At 57.0% G+C, this 16,841-nt stretch overlaps 1 protein-coding gene across 5 annotated transcripts in view; it reads left to right on the top strand.

Annotated features, from left to right (window-relative positions):
- Window positions 1–16,841, top strand: part of stxbp4 (syntaxin binding protein 4) — a 260,949-nt gene that overhangs the window by 175,243 nt on the left and 68,865 nt on the right. For all 5 annotated transcript variants that reach the window (XM_038777465.1, XM_038777464.1, XM_038777467.1 and 2 more), the window contains 2 exons: window positions 5,636–5,685; window positions 13,451–13,599. In XM_038777465.1, coding sequence (XP_038633393.1) covers window positions 5,636–5,685; window positions 13,451–13,599 — 199 coding nt within the window. The remainder of the gene's footprint in view (window positions 1–5,635; window positions 5,686–13,450; window positions 13,600–16,841) is intronic.

Here is a 16,841-nt window from a genome sequence, read left to right as displayed (position 1 = left end):
AGAGGGCCCAGGTGGCAGAGGGCCCAGGCGGCAGCGTGCCCAGGTGGCAGAGGGCCCAGGCGGCAGCGTGCCCAGGCGGCAGCGTGCCCAGGCGGCAGAGGGCCCATGCGGCAGAGGGCCCATGCGGCAGCGTGCCCAGGTGGCAGCGTGCCCAGGTGGCAGCGTGCCCAGGTGGCAGCGTGCCCAGGCGGCAGAGGGCCCAGGCGGCAGCGTGCCCAGGTGGCAGAGGGCCCAGGTGGCAGCGTGCCCAGGTGGCAGCGTGCCCAGGCGGCAGCGGGCCCAGGCGGCAGCGTGCCCAGGTGGCAGCGTGCCCAGGTGGCAGCGTGCCCAGGTGGCAGCGTGCCCAGGTGGCAGCGTGCCCAGGCGGCAGCATGCCCAGGTGGCAGCGTGCCCAGGTGGCAGCGTGCCCAGGCGGCAGCGTGCCCAGGTGGCAGCGTGCCCAGGTGGCAGCGTGCCCAGGTGGCAGCGTGCCCAGGCGGCAGCGTGCCCAGGCGGCAGCGTGCCCAGGCGGCAGAGGGCCCAGGTGGCAGCATGCCCAGGCGGCAGAGGGCCCAGGTGGCAGCGTGCCCAGGCGGCAGCGTGCCCAGGCGGCAGAGGGCCCAGGCGGCAGCGTGCCCAGGCGGCAGCGTGCCCAGGTGGCAGCATGCCCAGGTGGCAGAGGGCCCAGGCGGCAGAGGGCCCAGGCGGCAGAGGGCCCAGGCGGCAGCGTGCCCAGGCGGCAGCGTGCCCAGGTGGCAGCGTGCCCAGGCGGCAGAGGGCCCAGGCGGCAGCGTGCCCAGGTGGCAGCGTGCCCAGGCGGCAGCGTGCCCAGGCGGCAGAGGGCCCAGGCGGCAGCGTGCCCAGGTGGCAGCGTGCCCAGGCGGCAGCGTGCCCAGGTGGCAGAGGGCCCAGGCGGCAGCGTGCCCAGGCGGCAGCGTGCCCAGGTGGCAGCGTGCCCAGGCGGCAGCGTGCCCAGGTGGCAGCGTGCCCAGGCGGCAGCGTGCCCAGGCGGCAGCGTGCCCAGGTGGCAGAGGGCCCAGGCGGCAGCGTGCCCAGGTGGCAGCGTGCCCAGGTGGCAGCGTGCCCAGGTGGCAGAGGGCCCAGGCGGCAGCGTGCCCAGGCGGCAGCGTGCCCAGGCGGCAGCGTGCCCAGGCGGCAGCGTGCCCAGGCGGCAGCGTGCCCAGGCGGCAGCGTGCCCAGGCGGCAGAGGGCCCAGGCGGCAGCGTGCCCAGGCGGCAGCGTGCCCAGGCGGCAGAGGGCCCAGGCGGCAGAGGGCCCAGGCGGCAGCGTGCCCAGGTGGCAGCGTGCCCAGGCGGCAGCGTGCCCAGGCGGCAGCATGCCCAGGTGGCAGCGTGCCCAGGTGGCAGCGTGCCCAGGTGGCAGCGTGCCCAGGTGGCAGCGTGCCCAGGCGGCAGAGGGCCCAAGCGGCAGCGTGCCCAGGTGGCAGCGTGCCCAGGCGGCAGAGGGCCCAGGCGGCAGAGGGCCCAGGCGGCAGAGGGCCCAGGCGGCAGAGGGCCCAGGCGGCAGAGGGCCCAGGTGGCAGCGTGCCCAGGCGGCAGAGGGCCCAGGCGGCAGAGGGCCCAGGCGGCAGAGGGCCCAGGCGGCAGAGGGCCCAGGCGGCAGCGTGCCCAGGTGGCAGCGTGCCCAGGCGGCAGAGGGCCCAGGCGGCAGCGTGCCCAGGCGGCAGAGGGCCCAGGTGGCAGCGTGCCCAGGCGGCAGAGGGCCCAGGCGGCAGAGGGCCCAGGCGGCAGCGTGCCCAGGCGGCAGCGTGCCCAGGCGGCAGCGTGCCCAGGCGGCAGCGTGCCCAGGTGGCAGAGGGCCCAGGCGGCAGAGGGCCCAGGCGGCAGAGGGCCCAGGCGGCAGAGGGCCCAGGCGGCAGCGTGCCCAGGTGGCAGAGGGCCCAGGCGGCAGAGGGCCCAGGCGGCAGCGTGCCCAGGCGGCAGAGGGCCCAGGCGGCAGCGTGCCCAGGTGGCAGAGGGCCCAGGCGGCAGAGGGCCCAGGCGGAGCGTGCCCAGGTGGCAGCGTGCCCAGGCGGCAGCGTGCCCAGGTGGCAGCGTGCCCAGGCGGCAGTGTGCCCAGGCGGCAGCGTGCCCAGGCGGCAGCGTGCCCAGGTGGCAGCGTGCCCAGGCGGCAGCATGCCCAGGCGGCAGCGTGCCCAGGCGGCAGCGTGCCCAGGCGGCAGAGGGCCCAGGCGGCAGCATGCCCAGGTGGCAGAGGGCCCAGGCGGCAGTGCCCGAGTACCAGCAAGAGTGCCAGTGTTCCACCCTGCCCTGTCCCCGACCGCCGGGAGGCTCTGGACCACACCCCCAGGTGCCGTTACATAAGAACATAAGAACTAGGAGCAGGAGTCGGCCATCTGGCCCCTCGAGCCTGCTCCGCCATTCAATGAGATCATGGCTGATCTTTTGTGGACTCAGCTCCACTTTCCGGCCCGAACACCATGACCCTTAATCCCTTTATTCTTCAAAAAACTATCTATCTTTACCTTAAAAACATGTAATGAAGGAGCCTCAACTGCTTCACTGGGCAAGGAATTCCATAGATTCACAACCCTTTGGGTGAAGAAGTTCCTCCTAAACTCAGTCCTAAATCTACTTCCCCTTATTTTGAGGCTATGCCGCCTAGTTCTGCTGTCACCCGCCAGTGGAAACAACCTGCCCGCATCTATCCTATCTATTCCCTTCATAATTTTAAATGTTTCAATAAGATCCCCCCTCATCCTTCTAAATTCCAACGAGTACAGTCCCAGTCTACTCAACCTCTCCTCATAATCCAACCCCTTCAGCTCTGGGATTAACCTAGTGAATCTCCTCTGCACACCCTCCAGTGCCAGTACATCCTTTCTCAAGTAAGGAGACCAAAACTGAACACAATACTCCAGGTGTGGCCTCACTAACACCTTATACAATTGCAACATAACCGCCCTAGTCTTAAACTCCATCCCTCTAGCAATGAAGGACAAAATTCCATTTGCTTTCTTAATCACCTGTTGCACCTGTAAACCAACTTTCTGTGACTCATGCACTATCACACCCAGGTCTCTCTGCACAGCAGCATGCTTTAATATTTTATCATTTAAATAATAATTCCGTTTGCTGTTATTCCTACCAAAATGGATAATCTCACATTTGTCAACATTGTATTCCATCTGCCAGACCCTAGCCCATTCACTTAACCTATCCAAATCCCTCTGCAGACTTCCAGTATCCTCTGCACTTTTCGCTTTACCACTCATCTTAGTGTCATCTGCAAACTTGGACACATTGCTCTTGGTCCCCAACTCCAAATCATCTATGTAAATTGTGAACAATTGTGGGCCCAACACGGATCCCTGAGGGACACCACTAGCTACTGATTGCCAACCAGAGAAACACCCATTAATCCCCACTCTTTGCTTTCTATTAATTAACCAATCCTCTATCCATGCTACTACATTACCCTTAATGCCATGCATCTTTATCTTATGCAGCAACCTTTTGTGTGGCACCTTGTCAAAGGCTTTCTGGAAATCCAGATATACCACATCCATTGGCTCCCCGTTATCTACTGCACTGGTAATGTCCTCAAAAAATTCCACTAAATTAGTTAGGCACGACCTGCCCTTTATGAACCCATGCTGCGTCTGCCCAATGGGACAATTTCTATCCAGGTGCCTCGCTATTTCTTCCTTGATGATAGATTCCAGCATCTTCCCTACTACCGAAGTTAAGCTCACTGGCCTATAATTTCCTGTTCTCTGCCTTCCTCCTTTTTTAAACAGTGGTGTCACGTTTGCTAATTTCCAATCCACCGGGACCACCCCAGAGTCTAGTGAATTTTGGTAAATCATCACTAGTGCATCTGCAATTTCCCTAGCCATCTCTTTTAGCACTCTGGGATGCATTCCATCAGGGCCAGGAGACTTGTCTACCTTTAGCCCCATTAGCTTGCCCATCAGTACCTCCTTAGTGATAACAATCCTCTCAAGGTCCTCACCTGTCATAGCCTCATTTCTATCAGTCACTGGCATGTTATTTGTGTCTTCCACTGTGAAGACCGACCCAAAACACCTGTTCAGTTCCTCAGCCATTTCCTCATTTCCCATTATTAAAACTCCCTTCTCATCCTCTAAAGGACCAATATTTACCTTAGCCACTCTTTTTTGTTCTATATATTTGTAAAAACTTTTCCTGTCTGTTTATATATTACGCCTGGTCCACGTTTGTGGAAACCTGGCAAGGTCTCCCAGACGAAGCAGGTGAGCACCGGATGCCAGGAGGATCCAGCGCCGACATATGTAAATGAGCCGATTGGCCCACTTGACTATGGTGATGTGGATCGCGCACAGTAAGGGTGAGATCCAGATTGCGACGCCTCATGAATTTTGCAAGAGGCCTTGCACGAGGTTAAACGGCCTCGGCCATGTCAGGCGCAACGCAGCTGGCCAATCGCGGCCTTAGTCTCTCAATTGGAGAATCCGGCTCCTTATACACAAACCAGGAGTATCCTCTTTTTTTTATAAATTTAGTGTACCCAATTCATTTTTTTTAATGAAGGGGCAATTTAGCGTGGCCAATCCACCTGGCCGGCACATCTTTGGGCTGTGGGGGTGAAACCCACGCAAACACGGGGAGAATGTGCAAACTCCACACGGACAGTGACCCAGAGCCAGGATCGAACCTGGGACCTCGGCGGCGTGAGGCAGCAGCGCTAACCACTGCGCCACCGTGCTTCCCTAGACACGGGGCGGATGTGCAAACCCCACATGGACAGTGACCCGGGATCGACCCCGGGTCCTCGGCGCGTGATGCAGCAGTGCTAACCACTGCGCCACCGTGCCACCCCGATCGGGAGTATCCTTGTACACGGAGCAGGAATATCCTAATATGCAGGCCCAGTGATATTGTTCTGGGCAGATAATGTGATGTCCTTATTTGAAGACCAAGGAATATGCCAGCCAAAGTACAGTGCGTCTGCCCAATATGTCTGTGCATTTTCACATATCTTATTCATCGTTGAGGTCATTTTGAATAATGTAATTTTTTCCGACTTTCTCAAACATGTCCCCTCCTTTGCCATTCACAGGCCCCTTACTAACCCATCACTGAATGCTTCCTGGCTCTTCACTGCTCCGTGCCTGGGCCTATGTTGACTACATCCTGCCCCTTCACTGGCCTCTTCTTGGCATTTCACTGGCTGCCGTCTGGCACATTGGTCCCTCCCTTGCCTGCCCCTTCAAAGCACCCTCACCCCCAACTCTTCACTGCCCCCACCCACACCGGTGTCCCTCCCTGGCTCCTCCTTGGTGTGGTGGAGCCTAATTTAATTGTGGCTTTCAAAAGGGAATTGGATCAGCACCAAAGAGAAAAGGAAGGTGCAGGACTACAGGGGAAAGGATGCGGGCCTGAGCCAGAATGGGAAAGATGGGCCGAATGGCCCCCTCGTTGCAGAATCCACTCAATGGTTGGAAGGAAGGATATGTTAATGAGGTGGAGTAAGGTGCGGGAGGGGGACAGGCTCTGCCGTACAGGCACAATGAGCACCAATAGCAATTAGTCGGGCTGAATATTTCACTGCTGTGAATTCTGTCTAACTCAATGTGACATTGTACTCTTCCAATCTGATGTAGTTCCACCCTAATGCTGATCACAACATATGTTTCTGTATTTATTTCCAGGTGGTGCATGAGGTTCTCACTGAGTCTCCAGCTGCTCTAACCAATGTCAGGTATGTAAACACAATGATATGACCAACAGTAACCACGTATTGAAGCAGGAATATGGCCAGCACTTTGATCATCAAAGTCTGCAGGAGGAGGGAGTGGGGGGAGTGAAAATCCAGACCTAGGCAATTAGGAAGGAGACATGGGCAGGGTTCTGTTACGCTGTGTACATCCTAGCTTCCAGTCCCTTCCCTTGTTGGCACAGGCTGTCACTTTGAGGATTTGCCTGGAAGGAAATGAGAGCGACGTGGGCTGAAATGGTTCAGTTTGCATTAGCGCTTCCATCAAAATCGCAGCCAAAGAAATCTCCCACAAACTCATTAATGTGCCTGTTACTAATATCACGCAGTGAAAATCCAATTTAATAATTGCAGACAAAAATAACATGACACATGATGTACTCAGAAACTAAAGTGCTTCAAGGTTTTTTATTTTACGTTTAAACGAAAAAAGCTTTCCGTGGGTAACGGACTGTGTATTTGATGTGACTCTGTGTCAGTTGTGGATCAGCGGGTAGCACTCTCCCCCCTGTAGAAGAAGATTCTGGCTCCAAGTTGCTGTCCACAGACTTGAGCAAATTCTCCAGCCTGACATTCCAGTACAGGACTGAGGGAATGCTGCACAGTCGGAGGTGACATCTGCCAATTGCAGCAATAAATCAAGGCCCTGTCTGCCTCTCAGATGATTGAGAAAGAACCCACGACACTGGGAGAAGAGCAGGAGAGGATGGAGTCCTCATCGATATTTATCCCTCAATATCACTGAAGCAGATAATCTGGTCGTTGTCACGTTGCCGTCTATGGGAACTTGCTATATGCAAATTGGCTGCCACCTGTCCCACATTACAACAGCTACACTTCCAAACGACTTTATTGATGTTGAAGCACTTTTTGGGACATCCTGAGGTTATACAAATGCAAGCTTGTTTCATGTACACCCCTTGATTTGTTGGATTTTATGAAGACCCAGGAGTTTTGTAGGTGATTAAATGTGAATTTATTGTAGACATAGAAAGCGGCCTCTATGGCGGCGTACAAACAATCAGCCCCCGTCGGGACTACCAGAATGCTGGTCCCTGGCCAGGCCGGCTTTTACAAAGTCTGGTAATGAGCCCCAGCGGGACGGGGCTCCGCCCACTAGCGGGGAAGCCCGTATACCACAGGATGATGGATCCCTGGGGGCCTGGTGAGGTTCATTACCCCCCACCCCCCGCAAATCCCAACGTTCCCCTCCAGTGGCCAGCTCTGAGGGGACCTCTTTGCCACTTTGTGCATGGCTGTGCCTCTGCCATCGGTGGGGCCAGCTCGGTGGGGGGAGGGGGGGGGGGGGGGGGATAGTGACTCGATGATTGCCTTTTCCACGACGAATGACGGGTGGGGGAGGGTTACTGCCGGGGTCGTGGCTCCGGTTGTGGCGATGTCCTGAACTGCTGACCCTTCCGTGTTCAAGGACAACCAAGGGGAAGCTGGTATTTCACTAGTCCCACAGGGACATCGATTAGGCCATCCCAGTGGGGCTTGTCAGGGTTATTACATTTCCTCTCCCCAAAACCTTGAACATCTAATTCCACGCGTAATACCCAGTAACCTGCTCCCTGCTTCTTGTATCGAGTGAGTTCCTCCATGGTTCAGTGGTTAAAGCAGTACATTAACGGAGCCCTTCAGACCAGATCCACCAGGTCCCAGCACGGGTTTGTGCTGGGTCGGATTAACACATTTAACCTCAATATCCCTGCGATAGGAAGAGAAGGTTAGGTTGGGATCCCTGCTCCTGGATACCATCTAAGAACTGTCCATTCTGTCTGATGACCCCTGTGGTTGCATAGTGTCCATACACTCACTGGTAAACTCACACATGAAGAATGACTATGTGGGCATGGTGTCTGACACGCCTGCAACAAACCCTGGAAAGGAAAGTTAGAAAATTGGGGAGAATGATAATACACAAAATCGGATGCATCCTGTTGGGAAATCTCGAACATCTTGTTAATTAGTGTCCAATTTAAACTGTTGTGGTTCCTCCAATTGAATTGTTTACTATGACAGCATGCTAAATGATCTACTTTTTTCACCTGGGAATCCGAATTTGTTTTAACTGACAAAGCTGAAGATTAACACAATCAAATCAACTATTAGGTCAGCACGGTAGCACAGTGGGTAGCACAGTTGCTTCACAGCTCCGGGGTCCCAGGTTCGATTCCCGGCTTGGGTCGCTGTCTGTGCGGAGTCTGCACGTTCTCCCCGTGTCTGCGTGGGTTTCCTCCGGGTGCTCCGGTTTCCTCCCACAGTCCAAAGATGTGCACGGTAGTTGAACTGGCCATGATAAATTGCCCCTTAGTGTCCAAAAAGGTTAGATGAGGTTACTGGGCTACGGGGGTAGGGTGGAGGCGTGGGCTTAAGTGGGGTGCTCTTTTCACGGGCTGGTGCAGGCTCGATGGGCCGAGTGGCCTCCTTCTGCACTGTAAATTCTCGGATTCTATTGTAAGATAAGAAGTCTCCTCCTCTGAGTTGCCTCTTGGCCTTACTTGTATTCCAGGGGCTTGTAGTTCTCCCTTTTTACTCTGCTACAAGCTGTCACTTAGAGACTGTCTGAAAACTATCATCGGATAGATGTGGGGTTCAGTTTCCATGTTAGCGAGCAAAGGCTGGTCACTCTGTTCTGGCATGTAGACAGGCAAGTGCTGATGTTCTATCATTCTGATTATAAATCATTCATTTACTCTGCGGAGTGAAAATTTATTGAGTTCCATCAGATTAACATTTTATATTGAATGTCTAACGAGCCACAGCACAAATGGATATTTTCAAGCTGGAAAACCCCAGTATGGCAGCCTGTGTGTGTCAAGCTCTCTTGCACGCATGGCTGCTTCTTTATAGGATGGCTCCATATGTCAGCTGGAGGGTGGACAAACTGCTGCTCCCGCCTGCCTCTGGTCTTTGTTCTGGAATGTCACACTTGGAGCGCTGTCTAACATTCTGGTTCTGGAACACGGTATGGGAGCAGAGTTCAGGTACTGGCTCCTGGCACAGATGATGCTAAAGGTCATGCCAAGGTGCCCATGCCAAGGTGCCCATGCCAAGGTGACAGTTCCGATCTCCAACTAACGGCAGATCACCTGCGCTCAGCCCACATCACCCGGGTGCACTAGCACAGTCACAATTAATTAGTGACAGAGGTCATGGTGACACTCCTCTGAAGGAATCGGAGTGGGGAGGGAATTAACAGGGATGAAATAAATATCTGTGTCCAGTTACTGGGAGCATTTGCTGATTCCTAGCTTGCCACCAGACCTAGAAGAAAATGGAAAAAAGAAGAATTGCATTTTGCTGAAAGCTCTTTACAGACATTGAATAATTTTGGAAGAGCATTTACTGTTGTAATGTGGTTAACCTGGCAGCCAATTTGGACACAGAAAGATTCCACAAACAGCAAGATGATAATGGTCAGATAATCTGTTTTGAATTGTTTGTTGAGGCATAAATATTGCCCCAGGACGCAGGATACTTTCCCTGGTTATTTTAAAAATCGTAGCCAGAATATTTTTTATGCCCATTTGAGAGGGAACACAACCCCCAAAACACAGCACCCCTGGCAGTGCGGCCCCCCTGGCAGTGCGGCCCCCCTGGCAGTGCGGCACCCCTGGCAGTGCGGCACCCCTGGCAGTGCGGCCCCCCTGGCAGTGCGGCCCCCCTGGCAGTGCGGCCCCCCTGGCAGTGCGGCCCCCCTGGCAGTGAGGCACCCCTGGCAGTGCGGCCCCCCTGGCAGTGAGGCACCCCTGGCAGTGCGGCCCCCCTGGCAGTGCGGCCCCCCTGGCAGTGAGGCACCCCTGGCAGTGCGGCACCCCTGGCAGTGCGGCCCCCCTGGCAGTGCGGCACCCCTGGCAGTGCGGCACCCCTGGCAGTGCAGCCCCCCTGGCAGTGCAGCCCCCCTGCCAGTGAGGCACCCCTGGCATTGCGGCCCCCCTGGCAGTGAGGCACCCCTGGCAGTGCGGCCCCCCTGGCAGTGCGGCCCCCCTGGCAGTGTGGCACCCCTGGCAGTGCGGCCCCCCGGCAATGCGGCCCCCCTGGCAGTGCGGCACCCCTGGCAGTGCGGCACCCCTGGCAATGCGGCCCCCCTGGCAGTGCGGCCCCCCTGGCAGTGCAGCACCCCTGGCAGTGCGGCCCCCCTGGCAGTGCGGCACCCCTGGCAGTGTGGCACCCCTGGCAGTGCGGCCCCCCGGCAATGCGGCCCCCCTGGCAGTGCGGCACCCCTGGCAGTGCGGCACCCCTGGCAGTGCGGCACCCCTGGCAGTGCGGCACCCCTGGCAGTGCGGCCCCCCTGGCAATGCGGCCCCCCTGGCAGTGCGGCACCCCTGGCAGTGTGGCACCCCTGGCAGTGCGGCCCCCCGGCAATGCGGCACCCCTGGCAGTGCGGCACCCCTGGCAGTGCGGCCCCCCTGGCAGTGCGGCACCCCTGGCAGTGCGGCCCCCCGGCAATGCGGCACCCCTGGCAGTGCGGCACCCCTGGCAGTGAGGCACCCCTGGCAGTGCGGCACCCCTGGCAGTGCGGCACCCCCTCCGCATGGCACTCCCTCTGCATGGCACCCCCTCCGCATGGCACTCCCTCTGAGGTCGAGAATTCCCAAGTTTCATAACCCGTTCAGTGAAGACATTTCTCCTCTCCTCAGTCCTAAATATCCGACCCTTTACCCTGAGACTGTGACCCTCTCATTCTCGGATTTTCCGGAACCAACCCTGTCAAGTGACTTAAGAATTGTCCATGTTACAATTCGGTCACCTTTCACTCTTCTCATCTCCAGGGACCAGACCTTGTCTCCTCATAGGGCAGTCTGCTCACCCCAGGAAGCAGCCTGGTGACTCTTTGTTGCTCGTTGTCTCCAGGGCAAGTCCATCTTTCCCCGATATCACTGAACTAGATATTGTGACTCTCCCAGACCTCTGCACTCCACCACTCCCGGCTCCTGGCACATGTCCACCATTGATGGCCGTGCCTTAAGCTGCCTGGGCCCAAATGACTGGCATTCCTTCCTAAAACTCTGCCTCTCCATCTCTCCTCCTCTAAGATGTACATTTAAACATACTTCTTTTAATCAAGCGTTTAAGTCACCTGTCCTAATATCTCTTCACATGGCTCAGCATCAAATTTAACTCGATTACATTCATGTGAAGCACCTTGGGGCATTTTACTACAATAAAGGAGCTGTATCAATGCAAATGGGTGGGAAAATGTGGACTGGAGGGGACACGTGCTCTACTTCCTGGAGTTCCCACTTATTCCAAGATAATGGGGGGAACATGACAGGAATCCACACAATATAAACTATCTGATCTCTATTTGTTTTATGTCTTTCTCCTTTCTATATTCACTGTTAATCTCAGCAATATAGTTCTGAGTTCTGAAGTTTTCAGCTTGACGATAGTTTAGCAGAATCACCGTTTGTTACGATGTACCATCGTCTCTTTTATCATTTAATCACCGCTGCCCTTCAGTATGTCACAGACCCGCATGGTCACCCTTTCCTTGGCCCAATCCCGCTGCCCTTTCCTTGGCCCAATCCCACTGCCCTTTCCTTGGCCCAATCCCGCTGCCCTTTCCTTAGCCCAGTCCCACTGCCCTTCAGTATGTCACAGACCCGCATCGTCACCCTTTCCTTAGCCCAGTCCCGCTGCCCTTTCCTTAGCCCATTAGCCCAATCCCGCTGCCCTTTCCTTGGCCCAGTCCCGCTGCCCTTTCCTTAGCCCAGTCCCGCTGCCCTTTCCTTGGCCCAATCCCGCTGCCCTTTCCTTGGCCCAGTCCCGCTGCCCTTTCCTTGGCCCAATCCCGCTGCCCTTTCCTTGGCCCAGTCCCGCTGCCCTTTCCTTGGCCCAATCCCGCTGCCCTTTCCTTGGCCCAGTCCCGCTGCCCTTTCCTTGGCCCAATCCCGCTGCCCTTTCCTTGGCCCAATCCCGCTGCCGTTTCCTTGGCCCAATCCCGCTGCCCTTTCCTTGGCCCAGTCCCGCTGCCCTTTCCTTAGCCCAATCCCGCTGCCCTTTCCTTGGCCCAATCCCGCTGCCCTTTCCTTGGCCCAGTCCCGCTGCCCTTTCCTTGGCCCAGTCCCGCTGCCCTTTCCTTAGCCCAATCCCGCTGCCCTTTCCTTGGCCCAATCCCGCTGCCCTTTCCTTAGCCCAGTCCCGCTGCCCTTTCCTTGGCCCAGTCCCGCTGCCCTTTCCTTAGCCCAATCCCGCTGCCCTTTCCTTAGCCCAGTCCCGCTGCCCTTTCCTTGGCCCAGTCCCGCTGCCCTTTCCTTAGCCCAGTCCCGCTGCCCTTTCCTTGGCCCAGTCCCGCTGCCCTTTCCTTGGCCCAATCCCGCTGCCCTTTCCTTGGCCCAATCCCGCTGCCCTTTCCTTGGCCCAGTCCCGCTGCCCTTTCCTTGGCCCAGTCCCGCTGCCCTTTCCTTAGCCCAATCCCGCTGCCCTTTCCTTGGCCCAGTCCCGCTGCCCTTTCCTTAGCCCAATCCCGCTGCCCTTTCCTTAGCCCAGTCCCGCTGCCCTTTCCTTGGCCCAGTCCCGCTGCCCTTTCCTTAGCCCAGTCCCGCTGCCCTTTCCTTAGCCCAGTCCCGCTGCCCTTTCCTTAGCCCAGTCCCGCTGCCCTTTCCTTGGCCCAGTCCCGCTGCCCTTTCCTTGGCCCAGTCCCGCTGCCCTTTCCTTAGCCCAATCCCGCTGCCCTTTCCTTGGCCCAATCCCGCTGCCCTTTCCTTGGCCCAGTCCCGCTGCCCTTTCCTTGGCCCAGTCCCGCATGGTCGCCCTTTCCTTGGCCCAGTCCCGCTGCCCTTTCCTTGGCCCAGTCCCGCTGCCCTTTCCTTAGCCCAATCCCGCTGCCCTTTCCTTGGCCCAATCCCGCTGCCCTTTCCTTGGCCCAGTCCCGCTGCCCTTTCCTTGGCCCAGTCCCGCATGGTCGCCCTTTCCTTGGCCCAGCCCCGCTGCCCTTTCCTTAGCCCAGTCCCGCTGCCCTTTCCTTAGCCCAATCCCGCTGCCCTTTCCTTAGCCCAGTCCCGCTGCCCTTTCCTTGGCCCAGTCCCGCTGCCCTTTCCTTGGCCCAGTCCCGCTGCCCTTTCCTTAGCCCAATCCCGCTGCCCTTTCCTTGGCCCAGCCCCGCTGCCCTTTCCTTGGCCCAATCCCGCTGCCTCGGGACTTCCTTAAAACTGTTCAATAACTAATGTTGTCCAGTGCCGATGAAAGGTCGTTGACTTGAAATGTTCATTGTTTTCACCTCCACATACGCTGCCTGACCTGCTGAGTACTTCCAGCATGGAACATACAGGGCAGAAGGAAGCCATTCGGCCCATCGAGTCTGCACGACCCACTTACACCCTCACTTCCACCCTATCCCCATACCCCAATAGCCCCTCCTAACCTTTTTGACACTAAGGGCAAATTAGCATGGCCAATCCACCTAACCTGCACATCTTTGGACTGGGGGAGGAAACCGGAGCACCCGGAGGAAACCCACGCAGACACGGGGAGAACGTGCAGACTCCGCACAGACAGCGACCCAGCCGGGAATCGAACCTGGGACCCTCCAAGCATCTCCAAGTTTAATTTCCGATTTCCAGTGCCCGCACCGTATCCTGCTTTTGATGTGTCTCAAAGTCCGTGTTGCTCAGCCGCATTTTCTCAAACCCGTAAAACCCCGACTGGTTTATTCTTTTCCGGGGTGGGGGGAAGTTGCGAGCGGCGAATTACAACACAGAGATCAACACTGGCTCTCTTTCCTTTCCCTCTTCACCTTCAGCGGGCTGGGCGTCAGAAGATTTTCAGGACCGCCTTCGTCTCAGAACCTCCTCGACCGACTTGGTCGCAGCGGACTCAGAACTCCGACCTCACTTTCCACCGATGCCCGTGAGCTGGCCAAATCCGTCCGTGCCATCATTGAAGCTGACTGTAAGTAATCCAATGGTCAAGCCAGTTATAGTCCTGCTCCATCCCTCGCACCCCTACATTATAAAAGTGCGAGATTCAATTAGTATTAAATGCAGGAGGATAAAACTCATAAATGTAAAATAGTCACTAATATTTTATTCCTATTTTTGATATATACATAGATTATCCCTATGAAGTGAAATGAAAAATGAAAATTGCTTATTGTCACAAGTAGGCTTCAAATGAAGTTACTGTGAAAAGCCCCTAGTCGCCACATTTCAGCGCCTGTTCGGGGAGGCTGGCCCGGGAATTGAACTGTGCTGCTGGCCTGCCTTGGTCTGCTTTCAAAGCCAGCCATTTAGCCCTGTGCTAAGATTGGGAGAGAGGAGTATGCCGATAGATTTAGAAGAGGAGGGATGGGATGAGGCCCATGAACACCCGCATGGAGCAGTTGGGCCGAATGGCCTGTTTCAATGTAAGAAAGAGCAGCCATTGTCTCTATCCCCCTGCCCTTGGCCAAGCAATGGTACCAGTGCTAACCGAGACTCCTTTTTGTCGGCACTACTGCCAATTTCACTAGTTGCCGGGTTTTTTTTGGTATCCGATTCAGCATGGAGGATAATGTTTTATAAATTTAATGTACCCAATTCATTTTTCCAATTAAGGGGCAATTTAGCTTGACCAATTCACCTACCCTGCACATCTTTGGGTAGTGGGAGTGAGACCCACGCAGAGACACGGGGAGAAGGTGCAAACTCCACACGGACAGTGACCCGGGGTCGGGATGAGCATGGAGGATAAATAAAAGCGATTGGTGCTCAGGTGCCCCTTGCAGAACTAAAATAACTTTTATTTTGCACACTGTCAGTGTCCAAACAGACGCTGTGGTGACCTTGACGATTACAGCGTTAACGGTGTAGAGTTCAGAGTTGGGTTGACCGTGCAGTTTCAGCCCCTTAGGCAGAGCACAAAGATGTTTGGAGACGTCGTTCCAAAGTGAGAGATTTCTCCCGGCTGGCGTCCGCTGATTTGTATCCTCTGATTCCACAGTTTAACCTTCTCAGCTTTATTCCTCCAGTGCATTTCAACTCTCCCATCATCTGTCCCCACTCGGCTAACACAGAGTTCCCTATGATCCCCAAAATGGATCATCGAGTCGGCACACGGACTCGAACCGTTATCTCTGTCTCTATCTCCGCAGACGCTGCCAGACCTGCTGAGTTTTCCTGGCATTTTGAGTTTTCAGATTTTCAGCATTCTCAGTATTATTGCTCCCAGATTTCTTGAAGTCTGATGAGTTTCGGTTTAAGTGTGATCTGTTTCGTGGTGCAATAACATTCCTGTTCAGGATTCTGTTCTCAAGGGTTAAAGATGTCTGTGCTGACAGCGAACAGCTAACTTTAGACAAGTGTCACTTTTTCTCTCTGTCAAGGTTACAAACACCAGGCACGAATACACAGCGCCTTTGCCAGCTCAGCCAGAACATTTTCTAATGACGGAGGGCAGTGTTCAGGTCACTGCAAACTGTCACCACATTCACTCTGAGCAGTCAGCACACTGTCTGGAACTCGGCGATACTTTCTACAATATTTGTTCTCATTGTGTTTTTTTTCTGAAGCTCTGTCAAGCTTTGGAGTGTGGGTTTATAAATAAACGTGGGCGTCAAAGGCCTGGGAGCCAGGGGATCGCTGCATAGACTGCAATGGGGAAGGGGCTTGTTCACAACACTGCAGTGCATGTACCCTCCACACACTGTCACTGGTGGGCCTAAGGTGGGCCATGCAGTCCACTTTGCTGTGGCTACTGGATTAAGATTGTGAACCACATCATCATTGACTAGTGCTGCCTTTGGGGAATATACTGAACACAGGAATTAGAAATGAGCTTTTCTTTTTCACGTGAAATGTATGACACAAAATCGGATCATTTGGCTCCACATGAGCATCCTCCCACCCCATTTCTATCATCAAACCCTGGCGACGAGCGCGATCCGAGAACGCTGCCCGCCGCAGCGCGGGATGGCCAATAGAAGCTGGGAGATCCCGCTCCCGGGATCGGGAACGCTGCCCGCCGCAGCGCGGGATGGCCAATAGAAGCTGGGAGACCCCGGGATCGGGAACGCTGCCCGCCGCAGCGCGGGATGGCCAATAGAAGCTGGGAGACCCCGGGATCGGGAACGCTGCCCGCCGCAGCGCGGGATGGCCAATAGAAGCTGGGAGATCCCGCTCCCGGGATCGGGAACGCTGCCCGCCGCAGCGCGGGATGGCCAATAGAAGCTGGGAGACCCCGCTCCCGGGATCGGGAACGCTGCCCGCCACAGCGCGGGATGGCCAATAGAAGCTGGGAGACCCCGGGATCGGGAACGCTGCCCGCCGCAGCGCGGGATGGCCAATAGAAGCTGGGAGACCCCGCTCCCGGGATCGGGAACGCTGCCCGCCACAGCGCAGGATGGCCAATAGAAGCTGGGAGACCCCGCTCCCGGGATCGGGAACGCTGCCCGCCGCAGCGCGGGATGGCCAATAGAAGCTGGGAGACCCCAGGATCGGGAACGCTGCCCGCCGCAGCGCGGGATGGCCAATAGAAGCTGGGAGACCCCTGGATCGGGAACGCTGCCCGCCGCAGCGCGGATGGCCAATAGAAGCTGGGAGACCCCGCTCCCGGGATCGGGAACGCTGCCCGCCGCAGCGCGGGATGGCCAATAGAAGCTGGGAGACCCCGGGATCGGGAACGCTGCCCGCCGCAGAGCGGGATGGCCAATAGAAGCTGGGAGACCCCGGGATCGGGAACGCTGCCCGCCGCAGCGCGGGATGGCCAATAGAAGCTGGGAGACCCCGCTCCCGGGATCGGGAACGCTGCCCGCCGCAGCGCGGGATGGCCAATAGAAGCTGGGAGACCCCGGGATCGGGAACGCTGCCCGCCGCAGCGCGGGATGGCCAATAGAAGCTGGGAGACCCCGGGATCGGGAACGCTGCCCGCCGCAGCGCGGGATGGCCAATAGAAGCTGGGAGACCCCGGGTTCGGGAAAGCTGCCCGCCGCAGCGCGGGATGGCCAATAGAAGCTGGGAGACCCCGGGATCGGGAACGCTGCCCGCCGCAGCGCGGGATGGCCAATAGAAGCTGGGAGACCCCGGGATCGGGAACGCTGCCCGCCGCAGAGCGGGATGGCCAATAGAAGCTGGGAGACCCCGGGATCGGGAACGCTGCCCGCCGCAGCGCGGGATGGCTAATAGAAGCTGGGAGATCCCGCTCCCGGGATCGGGAAC

Source organism: Scyliorhinus canicula, chromosome 18 (assembly GCF_902713615.1).
Source record: "Scyliorhinus canicula chromosome 18, sScyCan1.1, whole genome shotgun sequence".
Taxonomy (NCBI): domain Eukaryota; kingdom Metazoa; phylum Chordata; class Chondrichthyes; order Carcharhiniformes; family Scyliorhinidae; genus Scyliorhinus; species Scyliorhinus canicula.
Note: the sequence above shows the minus strand (reverse complement) of the source record. Positions and strands in the feature narration are given on the sequence as shown.